We start from the raw sequence: 10,801 nt of genomic DNA on the forward strand, positions 1-10,801 counted from the left end.
GCCATCGACCGGACAGCTACAGTTGCGTACAACACTGTCAGCGCCAGACATCACAAGTTGTAATGGTAACTTTGCCTCGACACATATTCTGCATCTTTCTCACTGCCCTTCGCCACCACTTTGGAAGCCTTCGATACGAACTGCTTCGTTGCGTAGAGGGAACAAGAAAATCAGCGCAAGAATCCAAGTCGACCCTTTATGCACCACGGAAGATAAATTTATAGTAGTTATTTTCACTGCTACCCTTGATTGTGCCATGAACAGAAAAGAGGTAGGCAATTTTCTGCTATGCATGTGTGATTTGTAAAAACATACACACACACGTACAATGATACGTACAATACGCTCCCATAGATCGTATCCAGTGCGTCATGACAACTCCAGCGTCCAAACAAACTTGAAACACACAGGCATCGTCAGAAACGAAGATATCTATACTAACAACATGCCTATTAAAACAGAAACTTCAAACTGCGCTGCCATTTTTCAGCGTGCAAGGCGCCCTAGCAACCACGGAGCCCTCATCTCCTTCTTACGCGATTGATATTTAACGTGCACCTCTAGTTCTCTGACCCACCTTTACTGCGCTTACTGCCTGACTTCGTTATGCTCTCTACGTAGTCACCCGTGGGGAGGAAAGTGGCCGGAGGAATGACGTTCTACTGTAGAGTAGACTATTAAATTACCAAAAAGGAGGAACTCGGCCAAAAACGACCTGGAACGAAACCTTCTGGAGGCACTTCATTATTCGTACGTGAGCTGAAGGCAGAAGGTTGGCGTATTATTATGACGGGTGCGCATATATTTATATATATATATATATATATATATATATATATATATATATATATATATATATATATATATATATATATATATATGTACTTGAGAAAATGGTAGACGCACGAATAAAAACAAAAACAGTGGTTCACTGACGTTTCGACTGCGGGACCAGTCTTCATCTTGAGTAGCACTGGTTGAGAAGACTGGTCCCGCAGTCGAAACGTCAGTAAACCACTGTTTTTGTTTTTAATCGTGCGTCTACCATTTTCTCAAGTATTTTTTTCTGGCTCCTCGAGAAGTTTTCTTTTACTGCTTATATATATATACATATATATCTATATATATATATATATATATATATATATATATATATATATATATATATATATATATATATATATATATATATATATATATATATATATATATATATATATATATATATATATATATATATATATATATATATATATATATATATATATATATATATATATATATATATATATATATATATATATATATATATATATATATATATATATATATATACAGAGTTACTGGATATAGACAGTTGCGAAACTCCCCATAGGCCCCATGTATCGAAAGCCGGTCTTCGGTTGCCCCCCTGCGCCGGGGCAAGCACGGGGCAAGTTGGCTAGCCTGTCGTCTGTCGGCAGGACGTTGAAGCAGTACTCAAGTGCTTGTGGCTGCTGCCGTAAGTCATAAAAAGAAAAGCCGCAAAAACACAAGTAAATTTTACCTAATTATTGTGTTTTAATTTAGAAAGCAATCTTTATTTTACAGAAGAATTTTGAATAATAATAGTTTAGCGAAGTTCCGTTTTTATCTCCTAGGTGCCGCGCGCGTCGACTTGCCCCTCAGCTTCCACGGAGTGGGGGGGCTAGCGCCGCCCGGATTCTGAAGCGGAGTTTCGCAACTGTCTATATTGAGTAACTCTGATATATATATACGTCTACACGTCGACTCAGCAGCCAGGTGTTATTTTACCGTCTTTATTTCATGTGAATCCACTTTAATCATTTTCAACAACCTTAATCAATCTTAATCCTGAAATCGCACTTTAGTAATCACTACTGTCAAGCAGTATCAATCGCCATTTATTTTACCCAGATATACTTATTCCACCTTAATTTATGATAATATATCTCAGTTCACCTAAGTTAGCATTTTTAATTAAAGTTGTTTATGTCAGTCATTAGTATCGATCCGTAATCACTTACTACTCAGTCTATACTTTGGCATACTTTGGCCACCATTAGTCACGCTATGTACTTTTGATAAGCTTTGATTTGCTTGTCGTCTTCTTTGGTTCACCTAGGTTTCTGCATCATTGGGATTCGGCGTCATTACGGGTCAACCTTCCGATCGGACATGTACCGCTTTCACCCTAATAAAGAGTGTAATGATGGCCGTTCGCCATACAGCTGAGTCCTGTCGAGGACTGTTGCGATGACACGCTGGCTGCAGCCACAATCTAACCATAAGACCATAAGCTAGGATCAGCAACTAATCAATAAAATCCTCTCCATTGCGCGTGTTGCTCCATAATTCCAGGAGCACTGCCGGGCAACGTAGCTCAATGATTTTTAGGTATATAGAGCGCAAAAAGCCGAAAAATTAACCTAAGTGAACGCGAATAATTGTGCCGTTGTGGCCGCTCCTATTTGCAGCGGGCTTGCTTGTATTGCAGGTGATCAACGAGTTGTTCGAGGGGTTTACGGAGCGCAACAAGGCTGCTCGGGTCGTAGCACGGAGCCAACAGATCTTCGAAGAAGCCAGCACAAAAGCAAAGGAGATGCTTGATAAGGCACGCGCTGAACACGAGCAAATATCGGAAAAAGCACGCGCTGCGAGTGCCAGGGCAAATAAAATGCTCAAGGCTATGGGACTGGTAATGATGACCGCCGCAGTCCCTTTCTTGCTACCAGCCATTGCAGGAGCAGCCGCTTTGGCAGGTGGTGGAGCAGTCACCTTAGCAGCTGGTGAAGTAGCCGGTTTAGCAGCGTGTGGAGCAGCCGGTTTAGTAGCTGGTGGAGCAGTCGCTTCTGTTGGCCGGGTTCGTCCCTTGGCTCTGACAGGTGGGGTGACTTCGTCCGCTGTTCCACCGGCGAAGACGAAGGCACAGCTGCCAGAGAAGAGCCGGCAGTGAAACATCCGCTCCTGTTTCCCGGGTTCTGCCATCGGCTGCGACATGCCTGGTCAACTTAGTCAGCAGTCTGGGTAACAGCGAGGTGAGTGCTCCGGAATTGTCTGCACCGTGGTCTCATATCGCTCGAAGGTTTTCTGTGCGGCAGTTTCTAATACAACTTTGACAACGGTGAGCACATTGTCAAAGATATCAGCTAGGGTCGAGAAGTGCCCGTCTGCCATGATGTTAGTGCACTCACGCACACGGCGCTTCCTTTGGAGCAGTGTACCACAACGGGGTTTCGTAAAATTTGTATTACCACTACCATACGGGCACAGGCGTCATCAACGTGAGCACAGGCATGATCCTGTGGTCCGGGACGGAATTTCAACATTGTTCTCTGTATTGAATCGCGGAGCACCAACAGGGCCTCGAAACCAAATAGCAGCGGGGATCGGGGAGGTTGCAGCACGAGAAAGGGCACTGAATAAGGCGCTGGGCTGCTGAACATGGAGACTCAGATACGATGCTGGCCCCTTTGGCCGTTTTCGTGATGGAGGCGAAAATGGAAACGCGGGTGGGGAAAAATTTAGGGGTAAATTAAAATTCTTTAGGGGTACATTAAAATGTCTATATTTTCCGGCAGACCTACCGTACGCTGCACCTCACCACGCAGGTTGACCTTACTTCAGTAAAGCTCTCAAAACGTTTGATTGTATCCCCAGTGACGATGTTTTTTCTGCTGGAATTAAAGACAAAACGTGCCCAAGGCAGAACCAAGGTATGCATAAGCTAAGGTCTTTTTCATATGGTCGTACTTTAACTATCCGCTAAGTGCCGCTACCACACTCTCCATTGACACACAGTCTTTCCATTTGTGACAGTGAAATAATAATCATATAATCAATCAATCCTTCAATCAATGTTTATTAGTGTTCGCACAAAAAAACAAAAACAAAAGAAAACAGGCGACGCAAGACGTGCATGTCTCACACACACAAAAGAATACCATTAGTTACAATGAACGACAATTACACGCTTTGGCAAACACACACGTACCCCCCCCCACACACACATATATATATATATATAAATATATATATAAATATATATATATATATATATATATATATATATATATATATATATATATATATATATATATATATATATATATACATATATAAGGTTAGTAGAGACAGAGACAAACGAGAAAGACGTACACAATAAAAATAATTTTACTGACGTTTCAGGGAGAGGACTCCCTCTCTGTCTCTACTAACCTTATTTTTTCGCGCTCTATGTGAGTTTTTATCTTTTCAGACTATATATATATATATATATATATATATATATATATATATATATATATATATATATATATATATATATATATATATATATATATATATATATATATATATATATATATATATATATGTGTGTGTGTGTGTGTGTATATATATGTGTGTAATGTGTGTATTGTAGTTCTAGCAATGGGGCAATGGAGCGGTACGGTTACTGCACACGCACACATACTGACAAGAGGAACATGCAGATTGAATAATGCAAGCCGTTCAAAAACAGGGTGATTTCAGATGGCTCCTACTTGATATAAATATTAATAATAATTATTATTATTGCTTCTGCAAGTAATTAAAAGGAGCAGTTCCTTGCAGCCAGCAACATACAATGCGCAAAACACCTGCATGCACTTGGCACAATCATAATAGAATAATTACAGACGAGCAGCAGTATAGCTAAAAGAATCAAATATTGTTAGACAACAAATAAAGAAAGGAAGAAAAAAAGCACCACTAACGTTGACTGTAGTAAAATTGCTTGTGATGTGCCTTTGAGTTTTTATAGAATAAAGGTCGTATGAAAGAATGCAGGATCATGGGGCACAGAATTCTGGAACATGTTCCCCAAATCTGGTTCTAGTCAGTGGCAACATAAAACGCGTGCAAGGGCGTAGATAACGCACAGGGGTGTACAGTTCACAAAACTGTCGAGACCAATGCAACAGTTTGCTTTAGCAATAGGGTACAATTAGGCACGACAAAAGTGAGACATCGCTATTACCATGTTCTTGCGTACCACGCAAAACGTGCTTGAGTATCGAAGTTGACAGGGAGTCGACCTTTTTCCAGAAATTAGACCAAAAATAAAAGCAACAAATTCCGTGCTAGACTGGGGAATAAGACAACACAAAACTAATTCATTGGCGCACAGTTGCGGGACAAAGTTTGTTTGACCCGTACATCAAACAGGTGGTTTTCCCTAAGACAGCACAGAAATTCCAGATTTTGTTCTAAGACATGCGGGAATAGAAAATATCCCCTTTTATTTGACAGAGCCAAGACGCAAATAGGATGAGCATTTACGGTTCGAATATCCGGGGCCGCTCGAAAACAAATTGTCGTAACAATGTGCATTGGATTAAAAATCTAATGAAAGCAAACGAACTGCGTTTCAGTGCTTATTCGTATGTCATTGTGTTAAACCATTCATTATCTTTACCAAATCATGCTGTAGATTCGCCGCTTCAATATCGTAAGCACCATGCCCAGAAAGAAGCAATACCGAAATACTCGGGAATGAAGCACACACTTCGTAATATTATTGGCGTATTAATTAAAACGTAAGAGAGCAAGAGGTCCTTGCGGAACACCGCACCTTGATACCTGCGGGGACTTAATAATTTTACTAATACTGCATTGCCCGACGGTCACGAATGTAATTTTACAATAGACATATGAAAGGCCCGCAAAAACCGTACTGATTAGCATGTTAAACTTTAGGTTGGGATGTACTTAATCAAGTGCTTTTGACCCATCTAGGGACACCAAACAGGCAAATTAATTCTAATAAATAACTTTGTAAAGTTGATGAGAATAGTCCACCAATGCATTTCGTGTTTCTCGACAAGCAATAAACCCGTATTACCCAAGAAAAACTTTCTCGTGCTTTCGGAAACTGAGGTCGTTGTAGGAGGAAAATGTTTTTTGAATTAGCACGGAAATCTTTGGCGAGATAAATAAACCTCGGTAGCTTTCGACACAATTTATTACCTCTTTTTTATAAGCAGGTCAAACAAGTGTACCTTTAAACCTTGAGCCACTTTTTCCGATGGAATATTTTAGGTAATGATAAGAACAAATAGTTCAGGTCATGAAAATGGGTACAGAGTATTCAGCGGATATGCCGTTCAGCCCTGCCGCTTTCCAGTGATTAAGACCTGAGTACATGTACCTTAAGCCATCCGGGGGGTATCGGGTCAAAAATCGGAAATATTGGCAGAGCTAATACTTTGAAGCGAGTTATCTTCGTGATGTTCTTTTCCCCGGGGCTTCTCCTCCAAGCCGCAGCAGCGCTGAGGGTCTGACCCCGGTATCCTCAACCGACAAACTCAGCTTCCGATACAAAAACTGTACATTTATTTACGCCCCAGCGGGCGGCTAAGAAACAGTTCTCGGGTAAAGCCCGAAGACGACGGGCCGTGCTCTCCTGCACCCAGACCGCGTCTCTCTGTTTTCATCTTCCCGTCCTCTTGCCGCTGAGGACCAGGGGAAGAGGGAAAGCGAGTCGTCTTCGTCGGGGTCGATCCGCACGTGGTGGCCGTTAGGACATCCGGTGCGAGCAGGCGCGGCCCAGAATGCGCAGCGTTCGAAAGCGCCGTGCAACACGTTCTTTCCATTTCCGCGCTGCTCTTCCCAGGGATCGCACCAATTAGTGCGTCGAAGCGCCAGACAACGCGTATGACTACTACCCGTTTCTTAACCAATGGAGGCAAAGAAATGGTTGATTTCCTTATTGAGGGTGAGTGACGCCGCTCCAAACTTTTCAGAAACGATATCACAGGCAAGCTTAGCTGTTTTGCTTTGTAATCGAATAATGGTAGACCATGTTTTTAGCCGGTCTGTTTCTGGAATCCTTGAGGACCTGAAAATATTTTATTGTACGAGCGAAGCGCGGCCTTCGTAAAAGGGTGTTTTAAATTGCGCTCCTATGGGATCATTCTTGGATGAATGTCTCCAGCGGGACCATGGCAGCTATGCTATTGAGGCATGCACTGAAGTATTATTCACGCGAGAGTCAACTCTGTTTTAGAATTGCAGTTTTTTAATGCTCCTCGGATCCAAACCAAACATGCAGCAAAGCAGCAATAATTATCAGCCGAAAGAGTAAAAACTAGAAAACAATTCTCGTCAAACTTCCCTAGGGTGCCTCGATGCAAGCGCGGCCTTACAGGGTGGAGACACCCTTTGAACGGCCCCATGCCGCCGCTATTGGGTCAAAGTGCTTCACGCGCGGTTCCTTTCGTTTCCCACAAGATCGAGCAATGGGAAACAGATAAGATGATTCAAACCTTGTCAGTCAACCACGTCAGTCAACCGGTGATAATTATAACGCGGTTTTAACACAATTGCTTGCTGCAGGGGTGAACGAGTGACCCAAAAGGCGGCGATAACGCATACGTGTTTCCACCCCGTATGGTGAACGCACGTGAATCGAGGCACCTTAAACTTCACTAAAGTTAAGTCTAGTTGCTGTGTGTCGGCTATTACCACAGAGTGGGGTTTCTCCGCATCGCCTACCACATTATTAAAAGACCACCCACATACTACTAAACACAAAAGATACCCGCATAGTAGAGAAAGGGGTGGGCTATGTTTTCTCTATAATAGAAGTTGCTTATGTTCAACGGGGACATTCACATAATCAATGCATGATGAGGCTATCTCATCACCTCTGTTCCAAGCGCGCTGGACTGTTTATCGTGGCTTCAATTCCCCTGTCGGACTGTGTTTAAATAAACAACAACTAAGGGTTGCTTACTGTTTATTGTGCCGATGTTTACCTGACCAATGATGCAAAATTAACCGGATGGAAATTGTAGATCATATATGTCTTCAATAAAACGTCGAAGCTTCGAAGCTACAGAAGCTACAGAGTCTTCAATAAAACGTCGAAGCTACAGAGGCAATACCATGTCTCATACCAAGAAAGCAGCCTGATACGAGACGTCGTATTGTAAACATGAATCAGGATACGGCCGTCGTAAGCAAGACATCGAGCTGTACAGATGGCCAGATATTCTTCACAAAAGCTACGAGCCTGCCCCTTGGCTTAGTGTTACGAGTTAGATGGAAACTAGCGAACCCTGCTAGCTATAACGGCGGGGCTAGATTTTTCAAAAGGTTTGTTGTGGTTAGTACGAAAACATTCACTGTATTTTTAAATTATATAATACCGGACATTTAGTTCGTCCTTGTGCTTGTGTAACCTTGAAATGTTAACATGGGTGAATGTAAAATAACTAGCCGTGGTTGAAAAATATGTTAGAAAATTGAGGAATCTTTGAATAAAAGAAAATGTAATTTTATAGAAAATATGTTGTAGGCAAGGCTACCCGGCCGAGCAAAACAGTCTGTTTCGAGACTGTTGAAGGCTTAACCTAGATGCGAGGATGACATTCTTAAGGAATCTGAGGCCGTTCCTAACCTAGCCGAAATTATAAGATTTTTCTTTTCAAAGCTTACAGGCTCCACTTTACATGGTAAAACTTCACAGGCTCCAACGTTCGGCATAGTGACAGACGCACTTTTACCAAGTGGTGATTGCAGCTCTTTTGCCCTGAACAATTTCTTTTGGAGTAGCAGTGCTTTCGATTCCTGCCATTACAAATAGACATTCGTGCACTTATTATGGGGAATTTTAAGTATCGCGGTCGTTGGTCTACCCACGTTTGATTACAATTATTGCATTACCTTTGTGTTCCTCTAGGTACCTACACATAGAAGATATACCCCTTCGGCCTTCATTCCCCTTTTAAGAAGAAATTGGAGGGACACCGAGGATGATGCTTACAACGACAATGACCATTTCAAGCTCAAGCAGCCTTTGCATAAGTAGTGTCGACCCAAGAAAGGCTGAAACGCAAGCCACGAGCACGTCCACATTTTTGCTGAACTAATCAATGCTGAATTTCGCAACCTTTCTTCCACACAAGCTACTGGCATGAATAAATGTCCAAGCCTATTTGCCACATGGTGTCGTGCCTTACCTGGCAATACATTGTGCCACAGCTCATATTTTAGAGACTTACGTACGGATCAACAGCCCGTGATACTTTCCATGTAACTGTGCCGAATATACCTAATTTGCTAAGGACCTTGCATCAAAGTCTTGATTGTATAGATTCTAGAAAATAAATTCATGTTCACTGGTCCTATAACTTATGTTCAGTGAAGTGAATGTGTATCCCCCATAAAAAATTAGTTAGGGAGACAGAAATAAGCTTTATTTTAGCACTCAGAATTCTTTGCTTGATTAGCAAGTAGGAGCATCCTTATTCCAGAGGTTTCAGAATCTGGGGTACCCTTCTCGCAGTTTGGTAACCCGACACTCCAACTGCTGAACCGAATGATCATGATTTGGGACACGGTTTGTTGTATGTCAGCACTCCCACATCATATGAACGAGTCCGTGACCCTGGGCCTAATTTCACGATTAGATATGTGTATAGTTCGGTCTACGATGTGTAGTAATGTACCTGGTGAATATGTGTCGGTCTGGAGTTGTCGCCAAGGGACCTTCGCTTCGAGACACATCTTGAGATGGGGAGCCGCAGACGTTCTTCCTTCCACGCGGTAGTAGACCACAATTACAGTGATATTAGAATAATTTCGTGTATCCGGCTCATGGAAGTACTACATACATTTCCAGATGACACCCGATGCGTTTGAACTCGGGCTGCGGCACGAGCCACTGTGTGCCCTAGATGAGGTTGGGTAGATATGATATTCGCAGCTCTTTTTGCAGCGCATCCCACTTGGAGGTTTCGACACGTATTTGGGAAGTCTATTATTTAGGAACATGTCTTTACCACCTGCTAGGATAATGCCTCGCTCTTTCACGGATGAGATACAGAACCCACTGAATTGTGGTTTCCAGTTTATAGAGCGTTGCCATTGCCGCTCCGTGCTGCGGCAGCATGAGATAATTTTGGCCGGATAGGGCTTTCCGCTGACATTACAGAGTCTTTATTGCAGTTGTATATCGGGCGTCAGCGCCGCCGGTAGACACCTTCATCGCTCTGATGTAACTCATATTTTTCTGGGGTAGCGTCGGCGAAGTGCTGTCCTGCCCGTTCAATTGCTTCTGCTAGGCGTCTTGCTGTATTCCGGCAAAGCTCGTGCGGATATGTATTGCGATAGGATATGCTTAAATACGGAGGTTGATGCCTTGGTAATGGTTAAACTGAGCTGGGAGGTCCTTCCTGGCTAGATTAAAAACCATCGCGGATATGAAAGATCCCTAGGGGTTCCATTCGGTGGTTTCGGGACCTAGTCGGTTTTACATTTTCTGACGCCACTTTTCGCTGTGCCGTGCGTCAGACTTTTCAAAAAGTTGTAGGCTCACTGGCCGCAGTGGTCTAATTGTAGTCGCTTTAAACATCCCGGTGCGCCATTAACGAAAGTACTGTTGATGTTAAGGGCCTAAATGTCCCTTTTGTATTAGTCGCTGATATTTTCTAAGAAATGTTTCGCTTGCAGCCGTGTGTCAGGGTTATACACCTGCGAGCAGAATCCATACTTTTCTGGCCATAGTGAACGTTTCCTTCGGTGTATGGAGCAGGCCTATTACGCACCATGTTTTATATAGCTTGCTCCAGCATTATGCCAGTCAGACGCGACGTAGGTTTGCAAACTGTATTTGTTTTCAACCCTTGCTGTTTAAGGTGTAGTAAGAATGTTTCCAGTACCCAGGTACTTTCCCTTTTTCCCATTGTCCATTGATATATTGCGGTAAAAATTTTACGCTGTTGGAGCTCACGTTCCTGCGTGTATTGTAGATTGT

The 10,801-nt window shown here is 42.6% G+C and overlaps 1 protein-coding gene across 5 annotated transcripts in view; it reads left to right on the forward strand.

The window, feature by feature from the left end:
* Positions 1 to 9,041, forward strand: part of LOC144172467 (atlastin-2-like) — a 59,070-nt gene extending 50,029 nt beyond the window's left edge. For 3 of the 5 annotated variants that reach the window (XM_077701169.1, XM_077701168.1, XM_077701167.1), the window contains 2 exons: positions 2,498 to 3,038; positions 8,726 to 9,040. In XM_077701169.1, coding sequence (XP_077557295.1) covers positions 2,498 to 2,956 — 459 coding nt within the window. In that variant the 3' untranslated portion in view covers positions 2,957 to 3,038; positions 8,726 to 9,040. Of the gene's footprint in view, positions 1 to 2,497; positions 3,039 to 8,725 lie in introns of those variants that run through there. The other 2 variants (XM_077701170.1, XM_077701171.1) reach the window with 2 other exon arrangements.
* The last annotated feature ends 1,760 nt before the right edge of the window (positions 9,042 to 10,801 follow it).

Source organism: Haemaphysalis longicornis, unplaced genomic scaffold (genome assembly GCF_048455015.1).
Source record: "Haemaphysalis longicornis isolate Haplotype H1 unplaced genomic scaffold, Haemaphysalis longicornis Haplotype H1 scaffold_216, whole genome shotgun sequence".
Classification (NCBI taxonomy): domain Eukaryota; kingdom Metazoa; phylum Arthropoda; class Arachnida; order Ixodida; family Ixodidae; genus Haemaphysalis; species Haemaphysalis longicornis.